The sequence below is a fragment of the Lichenostomus cassidix genome, chromosome W (genome assembly GCF_008360975.1).
Source record: "Lichenostomus cassidix isolate B80296 chromosome W, HeHo_3.0, whole genome shotgun sequence".
In the NCBI taxonomy this organism is placed as follows: domain Eukaryota; kingdom Metazoa; phylum Chordata; class Aves; order Passeriformes; family Meliphagidae; genus Lichenostomus; species Lichenostomus cassidix.
The window spans coordinates 19,442,118-19,466,899 of record NC_139510.1 but is presented as its reverse complement, the minus strand read 5'-3'; the positions used below and the strand labels follow the sequence as shown (position 1 = coordinate 19,466,899).

Below are 24,782 nucleotides of genomic sequence, written 5' to 3'. Positions count from 1 at the left end.
TTAGGTTATGCTCTAAGAGTCTACCTAACTATGATCAGAAAACATTGCCAATCCTCTTAACCTGGGTAAGAAAAGGACCAATAACCTTCCACCAGTTGGATACATCTAAAAGTAGCACAACCTCCTTAATCTGGACAGAGAGAAGGAAAATACAAAAACACTTTAAAAGAGGTTACTGAAGTATCCCATTCATGAATTATCCTTTGAAAGAGTCTTTTACTAACCAAAGCTTTAGCCCAGATAAAGAATTTTCTAGCTCAAATGCATAGAACCATGCAATAACAAGGTCACAACTGCAATCAGAAAGTCCTTCTGTCTGTCAAATGAAATACATCTTTTTCCTTCTGCTATGCAGATAATTTTCTAGTTAAAGGAAAGGGCAACAGTTTTGAAATTGAATTAGGTTTGGCAAGAGCATTCATTCTTCAAAGTAATTCTTCTACTTTGGTCAGAGTTTCCCTACAAATCTCTCCTCTGAGAGGAAAAAAAGAGAAATAAATTGACATGGAGGCAAACATAACAGGCCAGTAACACAATACCATGCAAATCAAAAACACAGCAACAGATTATCAATACTGTGCTAGGCATTGGGACAGGTCTGAACACACCAAAAAAGTACTTGGAACAACTGTTGGGCGAGAGGGTGTCTGCTCTGCAGGCAACAGAGAGGAGGCAAAGCAATTAAGTTATAAGACAATTATGGTGGGAAACAAAATATCTTGAAAGCCAAAAAAATCACATTGTGTGACTCAGAATTCAAGAGTGGGTTTTGGGGGGAGGGCTTGCTTTGGTGGGTTGGGTTTGGGGTTTTTTGTTTTGTTTTTTGAAAGCTGAAAAGTCTTACCGTCTTGTTAGTAGTTTTCTGGAATAGAAAAATAGAAACAAAACAGCTGAAGAAGCTGTATACATAACAGGAGGGAAGTACATTCTTGGGAACACAGATGAGATAGAATGGGGGGAAGAACAGGATGCTACAAGGACCAAGGCAAATTTTGTTCTACAGACTGTCAAGTTGGAGGGGTTTTTTATTTATTTTCAAGTGAGGAAAGTACTACTGTTTCTCCTTCTTTCTCACTGGAAGCAACAAAAAAAAACCTGAGAAGGACAAAAGTAATTCCACACAGTTGAGTTTAAAAAAAATTAAAGAAATTAACTTAATGAAATTTAACATTCTATGAAGGAGATTAATTCTGACAGCTTCTCTTTCTTTTGTAAACATGGTCACAGTATAACAAAATAAGTATACTGGAATAGAGCTAGAAAAGCCATCAGATATATAGTTTTGGATTACTGTGCATTTTACTACTAAAAACATGCAGGTTCTTATTGCAAAAACATTAATGTAAAATCAGTAACAGTCATCTAAAACATACCAATACAGCTGTATGATAGTTGTAGAATATACTTAATTCTCTTGTGACAATGTTTGACAAGAGCAATGCAAACTCTATCAATTGTTTCTATATATATAAGCATCCTTTACATAGAAATACTTACATATATCTGGATCTTTACTTTTCTTTGTTTTGTTACTAAGACTTATCTCAAATCTATTAATATCAGATGAAAGATCACTGGGGGGAAAGACAAAAAGCCTCCATTAATACTATACTTGGACAACATTTAAATTTATTCTAAAGTTATTTCAATCTTGAATTCTCATGACCAGCCAAAGACAATCATATTAACAAAGATACTTAGATTCATACATAAAATTCTATCCCTGCATTTGTGGATCCTACATAACCATGCATACAGTATTTTTAAAAAGCAGATACAAAACAGTATAGTGCAAAGAATCTTAAATGCAATGCATCTTTCAAGTGAAATTCAGTAATTCAGTAAGATTAATACTTACTCAAAGACAAATTCTTCTGACCATACAGGGTTCTGCCCTTCCCTGATATGTGTTTTTGCTACCTGGACACTGTTCAGGTAGATGTTACAATATGGATTAGTAAAATGTTTTACTGGGAGCGTATGAGCTTCTTCTACATGCAAGATAAGACTGCTGACCTAAAGAAAATACACAAAGTTTATTTATTTATTTAAGAATGTAATCCCCCCCCCCCGTGGAGGCTTAATATTAAGGAATATATATTAAATACAAAATATAATTTCCTAATAGAAAGAGCAGGGAAGAGGAATAATGAAACAAGATTTTAAGAGGCACCAGGGACAAAGTAAGAGCAACAACTTGAAAATAAACCTCCAGCACCATAGCTTTAACTCATTTTTTACTTTTAAAACAATCACTATAAGATTTGCAATTACTAACTTTTCTATACATAGAAAATTCTGCTGAAGCTAAAGACTTGTATTTTAAGTAAGAACCATGGACAAATCCAAACACAATGCTGCATTTCGTGCTTTCCTAACAGATTAGGCTCAATCAGAGTCAGCAGTGAGCCCTGGCAGCCAAGAGGGCAAACCACATCCTGGTCAAGCACAGCATAACCGGCCAGTCAAAAGAGGTGATTATCCTGCTCTATTTAGCATTGGGGCAGCCTCATCTTAAATACCATGTGCAGTTCTGGGCCCCACAATTAAAAAAGGATGTGAAGGTCCTTGAATGCATCTAGAGAAGAGCAACAAAGCTGGTGAAGGGGCTGGAATGAATGTCCTATGAGAAGCAGCTGAGGACAGTGGGTTTGTCTAGTTTGGAGGGAAGGAGGCTGAGGGGTGACCTCATTGTTCTCTACACACAGCTTCCTGAGGAGGGGAAGTGGAAAGGGAGGTGCTGAGCTCTTCTCCCTGACATCCACTGACAGGATGTGTGGGAATGGTTCAAAGCTGCACCAGGGGAGGTTTAGACTTGAGGTTAGGAAGCATTTCTTTACCCAGAGGGTGGTCAAACAGTGTAACAGGCTTTTCCCAGAGAGCTGGTTGATGTCCCAAACCCATCAGTGTTTAAGAGGTTCTTGGACGATGCCCTTACTTAATACTATGCTTTAAATTTTGGTCAGCCCTGAATTGATCAGGGTGTTGGACTAGGTGATTGTTGTAGGTCCCTTTCAACTGAAATATTCTATTGTATTCTATCCTAAAAACCAGTAGATTACATAAAATTCCCTTATTTAACACACTACACTGTTTTCTCCCTGTTATAAGGAAGATAGTAGTCTGTACCATAGATTCTCAAAATAAGAGCACTTGGAAACTCAATTTCCAAAAAATGAGAAGTGAACACTCAACTCATTTACATTAAATACATTTTAAACAGTCTAATATTTTACAAACTTCTGAATTGCATGCAATTCATAGCTTAATCAAATATCTACTGATATCAACTGAAGTCAATTTAGTTAAATACAGGAAATATCATACTTGATCAGGTCCAAATTTCATTTAAATGCAAATATTCAGTACCAGAAATTTCAAAGGACAATTTGAGAAACCCTGAAACCGATATAACTTCTGTGAGGCAGTCATGTAAGTATGATTTTTGATCTTTATACACTTCATCTACCTTGATCATTCATGCTTTTTATACTTTTCACCTCTAAATAGTCCAATACTTCCCGCACTTATTTACTCGGAAATTCCTTTACTCATTCCAGCCTATAATTTTCTCATTTTCTTTATAACTTTGATATAAGATGATCAAAACTAACTGTACCCTAAACGAGAATACCATAAATATTAAATAGCATCTATCTTCTATCCTATTCCTTCATGAAGCCTAACATTTGCTTTGTGTTTGCAAGTACAAAATTATTTCAGATGATCACTCTGTAGGTGCTTCACTTTTTTGGCTCCAAATTTCTTCTGCCACTTCATATATCAATTGATCTAATTTAGTTTACTTTTCCAGACATATTCAATCATCTTTAATGTTGACCACAGAATAATTCTGCATTTCTTAAAAAAAAAAAAAGACACCCATAAAACATATTCCTTTTCCTATAGACTGGTAAAACAGCTACTTCCAACATTCATAGCATTCAAAGATACCAGGGATTCTTGATTTCCATAATTCTTCAATCATCACTTATGTAGTCATTTATGACTATCTGTCCTTTACCTCTGAAAGAAATTCTGGCTGCAATAGTACTCTCAAGAAACCAAAAGAATATACACCATAATCACAGTTAAGCATGTATTTGTCATTGAAAAAGAAATAATATTAGTTATACTATTATTTTGGTTACACATGACATAAGTCTGTCAAATCTGGTGAACTGTAAGAGTTAAGACAATACAAATGCTGAATTGTTGACACTTTTACTTAAATGTGATCAGAAATTAATACCTAGCAAAGCATCTGCCGATTGCCTAAACACCATTTTGATCTTTGTGTATATAGATATTATAATACAGTGGAAGTCATTCCCATTGGTTTAACAAAGGTACTCTATAACTCCAAGAAAAAGAAAATATATGCAGAATTTACTATTGTTGAAAGGAAAGTTCTGACATATATCATCATCTTGCAACAAGGAGGCAACCTCTTCCCCTCATTCCCCCCATATCCATATAGCTTCACCTGACGTAGACGTTTATTTGATGTCCCTGGACTGTTTTTCCTTAAACTGCAAAACATCTGCAGAGCTTTCATCCAGTCCTAAAAGATAAAGGCACAAAACAGTGTAACAAAAAGTCAGATTCAGCTCCTTGCAATAGAACTGACATATCAAAAAGTATCTGAAGTTGTTTCTTTATCTTAAAAAGAATCAACTTGTATACAACTCAGTGTATGAAAATTTGAAAAGTGAAGCAAAATTCATATATTTCTCAGTAAATCTAAGTATACATTTGCAAATTTGAAAGCTTCTCATTTAGAAATATCAAGCATTACTAATGGATATACAGTGTGACCTTTATACATTTTCCAGATTAGTCATACTTAATTAAATAAAAAATGGTATATAAAATGAAGCAAGACTTGGTTGCTTCTGAGAAAATAACAGATAACAAATCAAACTGTTCTGATCATTCTCTCCTCTATTTTTATATGCAGTTGCATTTATTCTATGTGCTTCAAACAAAAAACAAAGCAGCATTAACAGAAAAACACTGAAAAGTATAACCTTTACCCCCATTCTCTCTGCTCACAAATACATAAAGCAGAGTAGATACTTGAGAAGGTGGAAGATATGCTATAGCCTCATTTCTCATGTTTTCACATCCCACGCCCTCAAATTTTGTAAGTTTTCATGAAACACAATATTTAGGCTTTGACCATGTTGGAGGTTGGGGGCATTGGAATTTTTTCTCCATCCCTGTTACTAAGCAACAAATATCTGGGTGCTCAGAGCCATCAATTCTTTTGTAAGAGACTAAAGGCTGTGTTAGGTGGGGCAAAGGGAAGAGGCACGCCGCCGGCCGTTGGGACCGGCACTTGTTCATCAGACACCGGGAGGAAAGCAACTGCTTTTGCTTCTGGCTGCAACTGCTTTTGCTTCTGGCTGCAACCGCGGGAGATCCAACTGTGCTCTGCCTTCTCCTTCTGGCTGGGTGAGCTTTTGGCTGGGGAAAAGGTGTGGGATCCAACCCCTCTCCCCACTGGAAGTGCACGCTCTCCCGGCTGCGTTTTCGCAGCAGCTGCTGGGGAGTCCGGCTGTCCCTGCCACCCGCCCCGCTTTCGCCGCACGAGACCGCGGCATCTACCGTGACTGCAGAGTCCCTGCTAGCCCGGGAGAACCAGCCCCCTACCCCCGCCGCCCCGCTTTGCCGCCCCGAGCTGCCTGCCTGCTTCTCGGCCTGTCCGCCATTACCAGCCGCGTGAGGCTGACCTGACCCTGCGCCACAGCGCCACCTGCAGCCGCTCGGTAGTCATCGCATCTGCCCTGCCCGGCTGGGAGCTCAACAGCGCTCCTGCTGCTTGTGACCGTGATTACACCACATGGGAAAGTGCTCACCAGCTCAAAAAGTCATCTGCTACTGGTTTCTGGTTTTGTTTGTTGTTATTCTTGTTATTGCTTGTTTACTCTGCTATAGATACTAGTAAAGAACTGTTATTCTTTTTCCCATACCTTTGCCTGAAAGCCCTTGATTTCAAAATTAAAATAATTCAGAGGGAAGGGAGATCACATTCTCTGTCCTAAGGGAGGGTTCTACCTCTCTTAGCAGGCACCTGTCTTTCAAACCAAGACAGACCAACGTTCCTAAAGGTGTAGGTCAAAGATCTGCTAGCTACTCTCAAAGTGCAATTTAATAATTTTTAAAATACAGGTACATTCAATATTGCAGCTATTCTCAGGTAAACCGCTTTGGGAGTGAAGTTTAAGGTTTCAAAACCTTCCACAAAATGAGGAACTGTCAACTATGCATAAAATTTTTATTAGCTTGCTTTCTTATTCAAATAAAAAAAAAAGCAAATAAAGAACCCTAGAACTTACTAAACACTCTAAATTAATCTAAATATTTCCTAGATACAGTCATCTTTACTCTCCCTTCTAACAGGAAAATCTATCCCCTTAAATGTCACAGTTTACAGCAGCAAGTATGAACAATGCACCATAGTATGCACAATGGCACTAGCTATGTCATGAAGCTAACATATGTCGTGTATGAGGCAAACACTACATTACATTACATTCACTTAATGGTTTGTACAAACCTCAGACAACATGCAATCCATTGGACAGCTGCTTTGATATTTACATTATATGAAAACCATCACATTTTCCTTAGTATGCCAGCAAAACTATTCTTCTGTGAAATGTTCCAAAGTACAGACAACTGTGACTTCTGAGAACAGAAGCATCAGTAAAACATCTGACTTACCTGAACCAGAATCATTTTATAAAAGAAATCCCAATATTCTGTATAAATGCAGTGAACATCTTAAGTGTTAAGCAAATCAAAACCAAAAGCAGATTATACCAAATGCTCAGAAAACAGGACAGGATATTCTGCATGTCCTGACAGGATATTCTGCCTACTACACATTCTTAAATAAAATCAAATGCATAGCTTAACTTCTGACACAAAATGTCTATTTCAGAGCTCTGGAATACCAAAACAACTTAATGAATAAAAATATAGTCACATCTTCCATATGCTCTCCTATTGATGCCTTAGGCAGGCCACCTGAAACAGAGGCCAAGACAAAATTAGGAGTATAAAAAGCGGACAAATTTATTCAAGGCCTTCAAGGTACATTCAGGCAAGCAAAGTCCCCCTCGAGGGACTACACCCAAAATGGACCCTGGGTCATGAGCCCTTCACCTTTTATAAGTTCTGTCCTATTAGCATATTGGCCCCTAATTCTCCAATCACACCCTTAGGCAATGATGTTAACCACCCCCGGTCTGCTCCTGTGACTTAGAGAATTAAACTCCATTTCTACATTTCTTAATCAGCAAACATTAACTGTTAGAGAGCTAATAACTAAATGATACCAATGTAAAATACAAAAAAACTTTTATTTTGTGCAAGATCAGGGCCTAAGACAGGACAAATAACTGTAAATGGATCAACAGATTTTGATTGGTGGGCATACCTGCATTAGCATTTTAGTTCTTATCAGGAACATGCTCTTAAAGCAAAACTCTCAGTTACCATGCTCTGGTTCATTAGTTGAAAGAGTGCTGGAAAGTGAACTTTTTTTTTTGCACTGAACTACTCCAAAATATATTCTCCAGAAATATCTAATGGAAACTAATGGAAGTTCAGTTCATGGGACCAGACTAGAACTTCTCCAAAGTAGAATCCCTAAAACATAGGTAATGTAGGTGTTGGATTATCATCACCAACTATATCCCTTACAGATCTGCTATTATTGCATAGTAATATTTGCCAATGTAGACATAGCCACCATATGTCGTACACTTGCTTTCTATTAGAGAAGGATAATATCATTAAACACTACAAAACAAAAACTTGCTTTTAAAATTATATTTACCAACAAAAGCTCTCACCTGCACTTGTTCTTGAGTTTCTCCTGCAAAGTAAAAGATGTAATGCTCTTCACTGAAGTGCTGAACTACTATCTGAAAACAGTTTGGCCTTAAAATCAAACAAAACAAAAATGTTGGAAAAAAAAAACAAGAAAAGTCTCTATATGCTTAAAAAGTGCATTTTGGTTGGAATGAATGATGTAATTTCAAGAAAACTGCACTGCAATTCAACTAGTTTGCTTCAGAATATTTAAGAAACTTGGAACAGTTTGCATTGAATATACATGTGCACTGACACTTGAGGCAAAATGCATCTGGATAGCTTTAACAAGTCTTTTATGAGGACTATTCACCACACATTTTAAATGATGCATGGGTTCAGCATTACGTCCCAAGCACTTAATCATGCATTGTGGATTTGTTGTTTTAGGAGTTCAGGAAACTATATTAACATAAGGAATTCTTTATCTGAACGTGTTCCACAGCTCTCACAGCTAATAAAATGTGTACTGAATCATGATCAAATATGTGTCATAGAAACTTTTAAAGCTTTAAATGTGATTATAACATCTCCATTTTATGTATGTACACTCATTTGTCAAGAAATATAAAAAATACTGTTAACATTAAAAGTTGCACACTACAAGTACACACAGTCTTCCACATTACCTTCAAGGTAATTTAGCTCTCCCAAACACAGAGTTACATGAAGGATCTTACTTCACTTGCATATGATATTTTGGTCTTCCCTTCCCCCCATCCATTGTTTAGGTAAATACTGGCATGGCATTTTGTGGACATGCACACAGGAGGATTGAGGAGGGGGGCAAAAAGTAGCTGGGTCAGATGCTACTTAAATTATTGTCAAAGACATGCAAAGCTACAGTCCTCACTGTACTTCTGAGAAAAGGGGAAAGATATTTTAAGTAGGTGGTAAAAATAAGAGGAATTTTGTCTCAACTACAGTTCTTCATCAACAGCTTACCCAAGCAGGTGCAACCATACATCTCCTTCTACCCACACTTTCAGTGTTACTTATTATCCAAATACATTTTAACCCACAGTACAGTGTTTCTTAGAAGCTGCTCAACAGTCACCATTAACCAAAACACCCCTTGTTTACAGTCTCCACCAGTTTCATGCATAATTGCCAATTTTCATGAGGAATATTTCAGGGTTTTTTTTAATGGTACTCTCATATCTATCGCTCCTCATTGCAATAGTTGTGCAGATTTTTCAAAATTATTGAGAAATGTATAAAAATCAGATGCTACAAGAACATCAGATCTTTGCAGCTTAAGAAACGCCACTAATTTTAAACATCTATCTTCACATTATCTCTGTGAAAAGACTTAAAGTTGATTAAATACTTTTAATAAATATTAAGATGCCTGGAATAACCAGAGCTTCTGTTTAATGTGTTTTTCAATCCGTTATGAAAAAATAACATTTGCAGGAGCAAACGCCTCTTTTTATTTTATACCACAGAGGACTGCATATTTTTTTTGTAATTAACAAAGGAAAAAAGTGTGATCTCTTTCATCATAGTTATCAATGATATCAGGAAGTGGTTTGATTCTCAATGTCTTTGCCAATAATCAAATCACTTGCAGTTGACATATTTAGTACAGTAAATGAAACTGTGAAAATGCTCTCTTGCAAAAATAATTTTTAAAATATTTGCTTATATGAACTAACTTGTTCCTCTAACATTGGTTGGTCTAATCTGATTCTTATTGATTCCTAAACAGAAAAGCACTGATACATTATCCACCTAATTTAGCTTTTCAATACCTATCAACAAAAGAATGCAGACATTTTGGAACTGACAAAATTCTTGATCTTATGAATTCTTGGTTCAATATTATTAAAACACTCAATACAGTTGCTTCACAATCTTTTTAATGCATGTAGAACAATTAATACACAATACTGAAAAATGACAGTGCAAAAGACCAAATCATTATCACATCATATTACATGAGAAAATCTTAAATTCTAAAATTTCTTACTAGAAGCTGTTTATGAACAGTTACTAGCAATCAAGTTGCCATGGCTTAAGTTTCCATTAATCAGTTCAATTTGTCTACATATGCTATTGCAATCTATACCAACTATGGAATAAAATGCAATATGAACCAAGAGTCACAATACTTCCATTTCACAATCAGCAAAAGCTAAAAAAAAAAAACCCCAACAACCAACCAAAAAAACCCCCACACGTGGACAGTAACGTGTCAGGTGTCAAAACCCAAGTGTATTGTGCCAGGCCAACATGCTCATTAGTGACAAATTGTTTGTATCTTGTATATGCCTCAAACTAGTAGTTAACTGTCCTGCTGCATGTACAAGAATTAAAAGCCAGTGCCCTACCTGCCAAATAAGCTGTCGTGTACTCCATAGACCAAACACACACTAAGGTCTATTAATCCTTTAGGTTTTGTGGCTCGTTTTTCACTTTCAAAATAAATAAGCTGGGCATCATTTCCCTCCAATATAAAGTACAAGTTTTTCCATCTCTTTCCTTTACCTGTAAGGAAAGCAAGTAAGAAATTACAATATTGTTTTAAAGAAAATGTAAATTTTGTAAATTAAGAAAAAAGAAAACAGTAAGGTTTTTGTCAAAATACAAACAGAAGAACAACGTACACAAACAGAAAAACAATGTAAAGTTAATTATGTTTAAGCAATAATATCAATATACATACTCAATTTTTTCAGCATGTAGTGAAAATCAGACCCTCTTCACAGATTAAAGTACAATTTTAGATGGTTCACTAAACATTTTCATTAATCTCAACAGGATTAAACAAGTGCATGTGAGCTCCATTCATATCAGCGAGAAGACTACATCTATATAGTTTGCAAATAATGTATGATGCTGTATGCAATCTAATTAATTATGGCTATTTTAAGTAAGAAACAGAGTTCTCTTTACATGAGGAAATTATTCCTAAACTCTGATCCTAAACTGATCAGCATAACAAATTGCATCACAATATCTTAAATCAAAATGACTAAAAACCAGAAATGGGAATACTGTATATGCAAATCTGGATCAGAAACATGCCCCAAACACACATATATAAAAAAAACTGACCAGTTTCACATTTCAAGGGGAGGAAAAAAAAAAAAGCATTAAAAAAGTATAAATCTCCAGGCATTAACATGTTGAGATTTGTTGGAAGACAAATTAGATGTACCAGTAAAAGGTGGATTTAGCCACTGACTAAAACAAAAATAAATCATTCATTATTTAATGTCCACTGACTAAAACTGATAAGGTTCTGCAACTAATTCATACATAAACCACAGTACATTTTGGAAAAACATTCAGCCTTAATTTTCAACTTGAAAATCATCATAGATGCACCACAGCCCTTCATAAACAACCTTTTGCTAACTTCAATTTTGCCTCCATTAGTACCACTACTACACAAAATATGCATATATATCTGCATTTTTTAGAAAAAAATATATTTTATAAAATCAAACATAACTCACTTTTTTTCAGAAGATATCCTTTTTTGACAATATTTTTATAAAAAGCATCCTTTGTTTTGCGACGAATTGTATTGTAGATTTCTTTTCCATCCACTGTATCATTAAACACTTGTTCTTGATGCTGATAAACAAGGAAGAAATCAACATTTTTTTAAGCTCAGAAATCACTGTGAAACAAGTGCATACTATGCAGCTGCAACCGAACTTTTATTGAATGCTACCAATTCTTTATTCTCTCATGTATCTTAACAAGCCAATATAATTTAATACAATACCTTTGGCAGAAATGTAACTATTTCTTGTGGAATGATTAGGCCACAATTATATTATGAGAAGAAAAACAAGGTTTAAATACAGACCAACTTTCAAAAAGTAACATCTGTATTTATTTTTTAATACTAAATAGAAAGCAGCATCTTTCAGCAATTTATGCAAAATTTACACAAATCTTTAAAGGTTATTTGGCTTCTGTCTTCTACCACAGATTTTGGGACTGAGTAATTAAGGATAAACTGTGAATCAACAAGAATGATACAGATCACAATAAAAACTGATTTATTAACACACAATTCCTCACTAATCTTATTAGCACTCATATCCTAAATGACTATTATTCTAACAAAAAGCAATAGGAGAAAGTAGAAACAGGACATTGAAAAAGGATAAATTCACATATAAAACAGATCTGGAAATGTAGTTACCCAGCTAGAATGGCCAAAAAGCCAAGCCAAGTGTGACCTTACCAAGTCAGCTGATCAGCAAAAGTTCTTTAACCATAAGAAAACATGAAAAGCAAGGCTATCAAGCAGTGAGAACAGTATCAAGATGAAGTGATATGCACTAGCTCGATACTAAATACTTTACTTTTCTCTCCTCTATTTCATAAGAATCATGGTTTTGAACATGACAAAGGCAAAATGAAAAACATTTTAGTAATAGGAATTACAGGGCTGACAATAGTAGCAATATCAAAGTTTTTATTAATTCAATATAATCTCCATATCTATGAAAGAACATACAAAACAACAGATCTAGTGAAAAAAGTTTAAAGTAAATTTCAAAATTAGAAACAGGAAGTCTATTAGATTGAAGCAAACAGCATGCAAAGCATGCAAGACTTCTGATTTTTTCTTCAAAAACAGAGCATGACAGTATGTGGTAATTACACCACCAATATATTTTTTTTAAACAAAGGAAAGTCACAAATATATCTGAATAACTTAAAATAATTTGAAGCAGTCTCACATGGAAAATTAGTCAACACAGAGAAAGTTATTTATACAGGAACCATAACTGTATAGACAAAGTGCCAAAAGGAAGATGATCACCATAATCCAAAAAGAATGATGGAGAAAAAAAAAAGTTACTGGGTGAAGCTTTTCAAGGATCAGTCTCTGAATTCAAGTTTCTTCACATTGGTCTCAAACACATTAAAGAACATGAGTTAATAGTAGCAGAAAACTGGGAAGCACTAATGACAAGTCAATCAGAAAAAAAAATCAGAATAATAAGGTATAAGTCTAATAATACAAGATAAAATTTGCTCTTTGTGTTGGTTTTGTTTGGCCCAGTTTGTCGCTGTTGAGCAGCTAGCAGAGTAATGAAGGCACCAGTTCTCAGTGGCAAGAAGGAATGACCTTTATTGTTTTGATTTCATCACATATTTATAAAACACAAGAAAATTTCTCATGGGAAAAACCTGTGCTAGCCACACCAGTTTTTGGTGGGGGGGGCACAGAGATGGCTCCTGTGAGAAGCTGCTAGAAGCTTCCACCATGTCCAGTAGAGCCAATCCATGATGGCTCTGAAGATGATGGACATACCACTGGCCAAGGCCGGGCCAATTAGAGGTGGTAATGCCTCTGTGATAACATATTTAAGAAGAATTCAAAACAATATCAGCACACAGTCTTTTCTAGCCAGAGAAGGAGGAAGAGGTGAGAACACGTGAGGGAAACAACATGCAGACACCAAGGTCAGTGGAGAATGGGGAGGAGGAGGTGCTTCTGGCACCGGAACCGAATTTCCTCTGCAGGCTGTGGTGAAGACCATAGTGGAGCAGGCTGTCCCCCTGCAGCCCCTGGGGTCCACAGGGGATGCAAAGATCCACTCCCAGCCTGGAGGAGGCTGTGTTCCAGTGGGAGACCCCATGGAGACAGAGGCCTTGCTCCCAAAATGGAACAGCTGGGCTTCAGAGGTCTGCACCCCGTGGACGAGGGACCCTGTGCTGCAGCAGTTTTGGGAGGACTGTCTGCCCATGGGAGGAGCTCACATTGCAGCAGGTGTGTGTGTGCTGCTGCTCGTGAGATTGGAAACACGTTGGAGGAGTTCGCAGAGAACTCTCCCATGGGAGGGACACCACAGCAACGCAGAGGAAGGACTCCTCTCCCTAAGCAGTGGAAGAAGATTCCGGTGATGAACTGACCCAAACCCCCATGCCCTGTCCCCCTGCGCTGTTGGTGGGAAGGAGGGAAGGGTTGAGGGGAAGAACGGTGTCTTTAAGGGCTTATTTTACTTCTCATTATCCTCCTCTGACTCTGTTAGTAATAAATTCACTTTGTAACTAAGTTGAGCCTGTTTTGCCCTTGAAGTGTTTTCTCCCAGTCCTTATCTCACTCATGAACCCTTTGTGTGTTAACTTTTTTTCCTCTCTTCTGCCCAGCTGTGGCAGGGGAGAGCGAGTGAGCAGATGTTGTGGGCACCTGGCATTTGGCCAGGGTCAAACCACGACACTCTTCTTGCTATTTACCAATAGAAAATAATACAATACAATGTGGGTACATTAATGACACAGATAACGTTCTAGGATATGACACAGATAATATTCTGCAATCTGGTAAACACTCTCACAGAAAAAAGGAATTACTAATGACATCATATTCTGAGCTGTTCTGGTCCATTACATTCAAGAAACACAAACTCACACTGGAATCAGTGGTAGTAGGGCAACTACAAGAATCTTATGAAGAGACAAGAATCAGATTTTGGTAAGCTCATCTTAGTGAGCTCACTAAAGAAGAATACAAGAAATGCTCTTCAATTAATATAATAGATCTAACCAAGTGGTAACTATTTAGGTTAGAAATTAAAACCAAATTTCTAACCATCAAAACAGAAAAGTTGAAGAATAGATAGGGACAAAGGATAAAAATATACTTTTGAACTAGTTATAACTTTATTAAAAACTAGACAATATGGTTTGTTTATTATCAGTGGTCTCTTAGGATGAATTTATGCTACAGGGCAACAATGTTTTTGAACACACCCTGTAATCCTGGCCCCTTGATCATCTCTGAAGCTTTTCTGTTCATATAGATTTTCTCTGAGGGAAGAAAGATACTAGACACAGAAGAATAGAGAGCAGCCTAGTTCAGGGACCAGGGTTAGGGGCACAAGATGGAGAATTTACACCCCAGAGCACAGACAAAGCTTATCATAACTTCTGTTTACTACAAGCCAACCTTAGATAAACAAATGCATATAAAAATAAAATGAAAGAAACACACAAAGCCAAAACAAAAATTTAGGAGGGGATGATGCTCTTTAACTAAAATGGATACCTCTGCTGTAATTCAGTTCCTATATTATAAATATTTGAGGATTAAGTCAATACCTTCAATAACAAGTGCTCAGAGATGAAGTTTTACCTGCATTGGAACAGGATCTTTAAGGTAATATCCTTCAACAATCTGTTCTTTTCTATAATGTTCAATGATCTCAGCAATACTGTTCAAATAAGAAAAATAACATTTAAAATGTTAAATCAATTTGTTTTCCTCTGTATGAGACATGCAATCACAGTACATTTCCTCACAAATTTATAATAAAAATCAAGTGTTAAACATCATAATCTCATTTGCAGCAATGACAATCTACTAATACACCGAAGTCAAGAAAATTCACAGAACTGTATTTATTTATTCTAAACTTCACAGAAAATTTTCAATCAGTTGTTGAAAATGCATGTATTGAGTATGTCTGGGATAGAGTTAACTTTCCCAACAGCAGCCCTCACAGTGCTGCGCTCTGTATTTTTAGCTAGAAAGGTGTTGATAAACAACCAGTTTTGGCTACTGCTGAGCAGTGCTCCCCCAGTATCAAGGCTGTCTCTCCAACCCCATTCCTCAAAAGCCAGTAGGCTGGGGGTGGGCAGGAGCTAGGGAGGGGACATAGCCAAGACAGCTGACCCAACCTGACCAAAGGGATATCCATACTGTATGACATGCTCAGCAATAAAAGCTAAGAGAAGGATGGGGGGGGCATTCATCTTCCAAAGCAACTACTATGCATACTGAGGCCCTACTTCCCAGCAAGTGTCTGGACATCATTTGCTCATGGGAAGAAGAGAAAAAAAATCTTGTTTTTCCTTTGCTTCCATGTGCAGCCTTTACTTTTCTTTGTTAAACTGTCTTTATCTTGACCCACAAGGTTTTCACCTTATTTTTCTCTCGGTCCCGCTGAGGGGTTTGGGGGGTAAGAAGAGGTCTTGGAAGGCACGTGGCACAAGGTCAACCCACCACAATGCCACATGAGTACACTACCTTTTCCACATTCAAGTAACACGTGCATTTCCCAGCTCTCCAACCAGGCTGAAAATTGCTATTTTATTGGTAATAATTTTCAAAGTCCTAGGGTAACTAGGGAAGGGGAATAGAATGGAAGATACTTTAAACTGTAGAAATCAAGTTCTTTCTAGGAAGACAGGAATGGGAAATAAAAAACATTTTGTAACATGGATTATGCAGATTGTACTTCAAATCACTGAACCATCATGTTAAATTAAATACCCAGTCAGTAACATACCTCTATGGGTAAGCTTACATTCTAATTACCAAAGCCAGGTTTAAATTCTATTTTGAAGGATCTGGAAAGAAGTAGTGACAGACACAATCTAAAATTCAACATATCTTTGAATTCCTCTTATTTTTGCAGTAATTGAAAGTTACATTGTAATAACAAGAAGTTACCATCAACACAGATGAAACATTCATATATGAAATATAAACCTAAAGATAAAGAAGTAATTCAGTAGAGAACAAAAACATACATTATGTGTTTTCTCAGTTCATATAGAATGTTAGCTGTATGTGCAAATGCAATCAAAAAGGCACACATGATAGATCTTTAGCCTATTACAATTGGTTAAAATTTTATCCAAAAGAAAAATATAGGATACTATAAAAATTATCATAAAACAACCACAAAATACATGCAATTAAAACAATAGAAAGACATCTATTTGCTTTTTCTTGATTTCATTCTCCTAAAGCTATGAACTAGTGTATATTCATTAAGTTTAAAATGTTCACAGGAAGATTAGTTACTTTTTCAGGTTTATAATGACTTAAATTTCTCAGTATTACTAAAATCCAAATAAATTAAAACTTTTATTGATAAGCAACATGCATATACAATTTTCTCAATGAAAATTTAAGCTTTACTACACTGCATAAAAGAATCACTCTGTATTTTGCATGTTGTACAGCTACTGCCAACATGAGGGCAATCAATAATAAAGCAGCTTTATATAATTTCTTTAGTCCTCTTCTCCCCCACACAAACTCAAATCAGATGGTCATTATCTATTGTCTTACCATTAAAGCAGTCCAAATGACTGAACAAACTAAACATTACAAAGATACTGCATATAATCAAATACACTTGAGAATGAATTTGAAAGTCATCCAAGTTATCTAACACGTAAAATACAAAGCATGAGATCAAACGGACCACAAAAAGTAACAAAGTGAAAGGAAAAAAGGGTTTATAAATCTTTTCAGCATCTGACAGGAACAAAATCCTACTTACACAAAACACATCAAGAAAGGTATAAATAAGCATTAATTAAAAAAAATTAATTATTAAACTTGGTTTGATATAGAAAAATAAATGAGTCTCAATATTACACTACAGTTACATTAGTAATTGTAAAATGTTTAACATGGAGTTTATAAGGCTCCCCAGATCCTAGCTACCTGGATAATTTTAAAAGTATCTCATCATGAGTAGTATCAGTTTGTTAATACTTAATGAGTGAATTAAGAGTTATTCCAATGGCTGATGATAAGGACAGTAGAACAGAACAGCATTTTACTCTGATAAGGACAGTAGAACAGAACAGCATAGCCTTGGAGAAATAGATAAAGGATGTAACTTAGTCAAACAGAAGTCATGCAAAATGCAAGCAGGATGCCAGCTCAGCTCTGCAAGGCTGACAAAATAGAAGTTATGCAAAACAATGATATTGCGCTTACTCAAAAGCGGGGCTTGAGGAACAGCTACTTGAAAAGGACACCGGATGTTGAAGACTACCAAAGAAGCATATAAGGACTTCTGATAAGGGGTGTGACTAAGTAATACATATACATCAAGTAAGCGGCCAAGTAAGCAGGGATAGCTAATGAATGTGTAATCAGCGTGTATGATAAAAACTCTGTTCACCTGATGCTCAGCGCACTCAATTAGAGGAAGGATCCTCCAAGTGACCAGCATGCTGCAATATAGAATGCCTACTTTCTAATACTCAAAACTGCATTAGAAAGTCTGTATCTGGCTGATTTCGGTATCACTGACATTTCAAATAGTGACGAATCCAGAAAACAGAACACTACATCATTAAATTATAAGGAAAAAGAATTAACATGCTACACCCATATTGTTCAGCCTATCAAAACATGCATTAATCTATCACTTAAAATAAAAAAGGCTTCTAACAATTCCAATCATCATCTAGTCTGAAAACTGTCTCATCTCTCAAATTAAAGATAATTTGAAAGTTTGTTCAATGTATAACTCTTGGGTCAATATTTCTCATGTTCTACTTTGACATGGAATCACCGGGTACACCACCCTGTGCTGCTGCCCCCCTTCTAAATTTTTCAAGTTTTTGGAAAACTCTCTCTTAGGAAGGTGAGATTTCAGAAAGGAAACAGAATGAGAGAACAAAGTGGCATGAGATATGTGGTAGGATATGTATGCCTATCCTACTCCACCTTCTAAAATCAGAAGTGAAACATTAATAAGTGCTATCTTACATTCAAATATTGTTTTACTTCCCAGGTAGTTTGAATTTCCAGACATGGGACTGGAAGTTCCACAACCTATACAAGCAATACTACATTTCTGCCTATGCTCCAAAAGCAAGCCCAGGTAGCATTTTCCTCAATCTTCCCAGTAAGGGAGAGAGGCTTTAAAAGAAACAGGTCAAGTCAAGACATCAATATCTGGCTCCAGGACTGGTACCAGAACACTGCTTTTTATAACCATGGAAAAGTCTTAGACACAAGGTATGGTGGGACCTGCCATGATCCATCTGTCCTGACAGGGGAAATGCTTCCTTGTTCATAAACTCACAGGACTGATTGAGAGGGCTTTAAACTAGAATCAGTGTAGGAAGCGGGATACCATTAGGAGAGCTGAAGGTAAGCCAAGGGTTGTCATGGCGTCACCTGAGGGTGGCAATGTTAATGGGAACATTAATGCTTTTCTGGGGAGCACTGAGGGCTTAGGAGCACATCTAAAATGCTTGTACACCAACACATGCAGTATGAGAAACAAATAGGATGAACTGGAAGTGTTGGTCAGTTCCCAGAGTGACAATATCATTGGTATTCATGAGACTTGGTGGAACGAGTACCACAGTTGGAGTGTTGGGATGATGGGCTACAGGCTGTTCAGGAGGGCTAGGCAGGGCAGGCAAGGTGGAAGAGTTGCACTGTATGTAAGGGAGAGACGTGACTGTACAACCCCTTACAGTTAACAATAGTGTGGTTGAAAACCTCTGGGTGATGACTTGGGGGATGCAAAACAAATCAGCTCTCTGAGTAGGTGTCTACTATCGATCTCCCAGCCAGGATGATAGCACTGATGAGTTATTCTAGAGGCAATTAGGAGAAATCTATGGATCAGTAGCCCTCGTCCTTATGGGACTTTTCTACTTCCCTGACATCACCTGGGAATATTATATTGCTGTGACAATTAACTCTGGGAAAATCCTTAAGTTTGTAGGAGATAACTTCTTGTCACAGTTACTCAGCGAGCCAACTAGGAAAGATGTCCTCCTAGACTTGCTATTTGCAAATAGAGAAGGACTCATGGGAGATATGATGGTAGGTGGTTGACATGGCCGCAGTGATCATGAAATGGTTGAGTTTAAACTTTTCAGTGTAATGAGAAAAAGGACAGCAGAGTTGCTACCCTGGACTTCAAGAGAAAAAACTTTAGGCTATTCAGGGAGCTACTTAGCAGTGTCCCCTGGGAACTGCTTTTGAGGGCTTAGGGGTCCATGAGTGCTGGTCAGTCGTTAAAAACCACCTTCTAGAAGCACAAGAGCAGGGAACTCCAATGTGTCACAAGTCAAGCAAGTGGGGCAGAAGACCAGCTTGGCTGAACACTGAACTCCTTGTCAAAGTGAGAGGGGAAAAATTGTATGATCTCTGGAATCAAGGTCAGGCTTCACAGGAAAATTACAAAGCCCTTGTTTGCTTGTGAAGGGAGAAGACATAGAAGGCCAAAGCTCAACTAGAGTGTAAACTCTGTCTAGAGAGCAGCCCCGCAGAATGGGATCTGGGGGTGCTGGTTGGCAGCAGGCTCAATCAGAGTCAGCAGTGAGCCCTGGCAGCCAAGAGGGCAAACCACATCCTGGGGTGCATCAAGCACAGCATAACCGGCCAGTCAAAAGAGGTGATTATCCTGCTCTATTTAGCATTGGGGCAGCCTCATCTTAAATACCATGTGCAGTTCTGGGCCCCACAATTAAAAAAGGATGTGAAGGTCCTTGAATGCATCTAGAGAAGGGCAACAAAGCTGATGAAGGGACTGGAATGAATTTCCTTTGAGGGGTGGCTGAGGACTCTGGGTTTGTCCAGTTTAGAGAAAAGGAGGTTGAGGGGTGACCTCATTGTTCTCTACACACAGCTTCCTGAGGAGGGGAAGTGGAAAGGGAGGTGCTGAGCTCTTCTCCCTGGGAAACAGTGATAGGACATGTGGGAATGGGTCAAAGCTGCACCAGGGGAGGTTTAGACTTGAGATTAGGAAGCATTTCTTTACCCAGAGGGTGGTCAAACAGTGTAACAGGCTTTTCCCAGAGAAGTGGTTGATGTCTCATGCCTGCCTGTGGACAATGCCCTTAGTAATATGCTTTAACTTTTGGCCAGTCCAGGACTAGATAATTGCTGTAGGTCCCTTCCAACTGGAACAAACAAAAATCCAACCAACCCCACTCACCCAAAAAGCCCCAAACCCCACCTCCAAAAAAAACCCCAAACCAAAACAACCCAGACCCTCCCATAACAAAACCACATCATAAACAAGAACAAACAAAAGAAACCCAACTGTAAAACATGGAAGCTATCAACAAAATAGTTGAGGTTGCAAGGGACCTCCAAGATCACCTAGTTTAAGGCCCCATCTCAAAGAAGGTATAACAGATTGCTAAGAACCTTATTCAGCCATGTTCTGGGTATCTTTAAGGATGAAGACTCTACAAGCTCTTTGGGCATCCTCTTCCACCGTTTGATCACCATCACACTGGCCACCACTACAAAGAGTTTCCTTCTCTCTTCTTTGCTCCCTCCCTATCAGAGTGATAAGATTCCCCACCACCACCTTCTCTTCTCAAAGCTGAACAGTCCCAGCTCTCTCCACTTGTCCTCAAATGACAGATACTCTAATCCATCATCTTCATGGCCCTTTTCTAGAAGCCTACAACACCACGACCCAGGATTCTCAAGCAGTCTCCCATCCAGTATTAACTGGGCCCAAAGCTGCTAAGCTTCTGAGATAAAATGAAACAGAGTATGTTCAGGATGGTGTGGCCACAGGCTAGTAAGCATATATTTTCTGTTTGAGATTTCATGATACGCAGTTAGTAAAATCACAACCCCTCCTGTCCCACCATCACGCTCCTTGCCCCCCCAATTGACTTTGCCAATTTTTACATTAAAAAGTAGATATTAATAGAATAATTTCGGTTGGAAAATACTTCTAAGATAATCAAGTCCAACCATTAACCCAGCACTGCCAAGTCCACCACTAAACCATGTCCCTAAGTACCACATCTACACAGCTTTTAAATCCCTCCAGAGATGGTGACTCCACCGCTGCCCTGGGCAGCCCTTTCCAATGCTTGACAACCCTTTTGGTGCAAAAATTTTTCCTAATATCCAATCCAAACCTCTCCTGGCACAACTTGAGGCAATTTCCTCTTGCCCTATTGCTTGTTACTTGGGAGAAGAGACCAATACTCACCTTGCTAAAATCTCCTTTCAGGGAGTTGTAGAGAGCAATAAGGTCTTCCCTGATCCTCCTTTTCTCCAGGCTAAACCTCCATTCCCTCAGCCACTCTTCATAAGACTTGTGCTCCAGACCCCTCCCCCCAGCTTTGTTGCCCTTCTCTGGACACGCGCCAGCACCTCAATGTGTGTCTTGTAGTGAGGGGCCCAGAACTGAACACAGTATCCAAGGTGTGGCCTCATTAGTGATGAATACCCCAGTAGTCACCTATCTTGCCCATGGAATAAACAAAGATCGCAAAAGTTACATGCTTTACTGAAGTCCATGGAAAAATACTATTTCAATATCTAGTCAAAATAATTCACTCAATATGTATTTCACATTTCCTATATGTTAGGACCTTCAAATAGCCAGCTAAAAGACTATAGATTGTCCATTTTGTAGTGATGATATAAGAAATAATGAAAGCAAATCTCCATATGAGTGTAAATACAGTCTGTTAGTTATACTCATCAATAGATGTTTTGAGCAACTTATATGCAGAATAGTGAGTGAATATGCAAATGGAAAAGGTTAGCAGAAAAAGTAGTCTTCCTATGCATCACAGAACACTAGATTCCCAAGATGTACCCAGGAATTTTTTGCCATGATCACCCAAAATAACGTTGGTTGGCTTTTGGAATATAGTCTGATAGACCACATTGCTAATACTGGTTGTAGACATTCCAGTCCCATGTCTGGATATTTACATTACCTGGAAAATAAAACAACAGTCAACTTTTGAGTTGGTTTCTTAATTATTCTTCAGGCTGTTACTTTTGTATGGAAAATTTTGTTCTATAATTTTTGTGACTATAATTGTAATCAATACTCTGCAAAGAGAAGATTTGCTTTATTTTATCAATTTTTTAATCCCACTTAAAATCACTAAAGCAGCAAGAGAAGAATATTCAAGAGAACCAACACTACTACCAAGGATGATTTTTTTTAAAGTTCCAGTCTAATACTAGTATCAGATTTAAAGCAGATACCTTCAGAGCATTTAAAGAAATACATTATAAAAAAGATCAATAAAAACTGTTTAACACATGCATTTAAAGAAGCAGCACTTCTTCAACCTCTAGTTTTTCACCTTGAAGACAAACTCTACATTTTTAGATAAATTGTAAAGAATAAGCACAGATGTTCTCTCTGCCGCAAGAAATGTCATAAAATTCATTATCTTGCATAAACTCATGCTTCCTATATTTCCATTCTGAATTTAATGCCGTTTGATGCTTTTCAGCCACTTCTGACTGTTTCATACAACAACCCATCTTAGTCTTCCCTTATTTTTAAAGACTTCCTTCTTCCAGGGTCCATAACAAATAAGACAGTACAAGAATTAAGAAGCCTACAGAAAGCTACTCCTTTTTTTTCTGCTTCTCATTTATTGCCCTCTGGAGTAGATATTACAGTAAATAATTTGGGGCAGTTACCACCTCCATTTTGCATCATTATCCTGCATGTTTGAAATTCCAAGAAGTCTATCAACTTTCAGTAAATATGAACTTGGACAGAATTTGAGCCTAAGAGTATATTAGTAATTCTCCAAAACATTCAACTAAAACTAGAAGTCTTTCAAAGCCAAGTAGTTCTCTTTCACTAAGGAAGATCTTTGCAACCTAGGTACCAAAATATTCAAAAAGCCCTCTAAAAGCATATTATCATAACTTAGCGCTGCCTAATCTTTTAATCTTCTTTTCCATCCAATGTCAAGAAATCTTCTCTAGTGAATCTAGCAGTGGGAGGTAATAACTTATTGCAGTAAGTTTCTGGAGCTATACTATCTAATATTGCAAAGCCACTTGAGACTGTCCTAGGTTACAATATAGATGTATTTAAGTATTCTATTACCACCAGCTGTGGGCCATTAGCTGTTATCACCTGCTAATGACCCACCCCTGATAACAGACAATGGGCCATCAAGACCCCACCGCATGACTCATGGACATATCCTATTGTGAGATGCTCCACCCAGGAGGGAGGAGCCAAGCATTCCCACCTGGATATAACCTGGCCTTGGAACTGCCTAAACTAGCCTTGTCTACTGGATTCCTAGAGGACAAGAGCTACCACTGGATCTTCAGGTGGAGACCAAACCTTCCACAGGATCACTGCTTCAACTGAACCCCTTCATTTGGACTGCTACCACCACCCTAACAGGGTGTCAGGTTGTGTCTGACTTTGTCAGTGCTTTTCCTTGTATTATTTCACTTATTTTTTAACTTTTCCTATTAAATTTTAATCCTGACTTGCAGTCTCCCACTGGTTTGTTTCCAAACTAAACACAGAGACTAATAAGGCTTCCACTAATTTGCTAATTAATTTGACATCACCTAGGGTGTTTGAAGTCTATCATTCTCCTAATACGCCATGTAACTAGGGAATGGGCAAAAGAGGATTTACATTCAAAGGCTTACACTGAAGCTAGCTTGATTTTTCAATGAGGATGTCTGGAGGCCAGACTGATTGATGTAAAAGGTACTCAAGCAGTCTGTGTGTGGGATATATATATAGTTTAATAAGATTCCAATTGCTTAGTTTCCAACCATTGTTCATTTAAAATCATATTAAGAAGTCCACTGAACTTCTTCGTTAGGAGACCTCAACATTTTCTCAGACACACCAGCTGCTGGATCTCTATCCACTCAGAAGCCAAGCTGGAATTGAGAGAAATTCTCTATTGGGATGAAGAATGCCCTGGTTCTAGGTAAACAAGTCCAGAAAATTTCTGATCATGTGACAGGCAATGGCCTCAATTAAGAGAGAAAGGTGAGTTTTCACTTTCTGCACTTCTGACCAAAATATTCAGCTATTTTAAGGTGATTAATTTAATGACTTTTTTCAACAATGAAGGTATTTTTTCCCTTTGTTATCAAAGCCCATTTCTATTTTCTATACTTTAAAATCCCTACTGAATGTCTCCAATAGAACTAACGTTTTAATTTTCCCCCTTCATACACACAAAACTCCTTATTATAAATAGTAGTTTTCAAGACAACACAGCATTCTCCTAGTTACATGCCATAATCCAATTTATAGGGTGAAGAAAATAATTTACAGAAGGAGAAATACTTAGAAAGAAACAAGTTACACCTACACTTTTGAAGGCTTTTAGAATGTACTTAGTTACAACTAACTACTAAGCAAGTTGGTTAA

The 24,782-nt window shown here is 37.5% G+C and overlaps 1 protein-coding gene across 1 annotated transcript in view; it reads right to left on the bottom strand.

Moving 5' to 3' along the window:
• Positions 1-24,782, bottom strand: part of LOC146425637 (ras GTPase-activating protein 1-like) — a 62,179-nt gene that overhangs the window by 5,732 nt on the left and 31,665 nt on the right. Inside the window, exons 9-15 of the mRNA XM_085041581.1 lie at positions 14,996-15,074; positions 11,349-11,469; positions 10,218-10,374; positions 7,866-7,953; positions 4,487-4,564; positions 1,859-2,016; positions 1,498-1,574 (exon numbers count right to left, since the gene is read on the bottom strand). Coding sequence (XP_084897707.1) covers positions 1,498-1,574; positions 1,859-2,016; positions 4,487-4,564; positions 7,866-7,953; positions 10,218-10,374; positions 11,349-11,469; positions 14,996-15,074 — 758 coding nt within the window. The remainder of the gene's footprint in view (positions 1-1,497; positions 1,575-1,858; positions 2,017-4,486; positions 4,565-7,865; positions 7,954-10,217; positions 10,375-11,348; positions 11,470-14,995; positions 15,075-24,782) is intronic.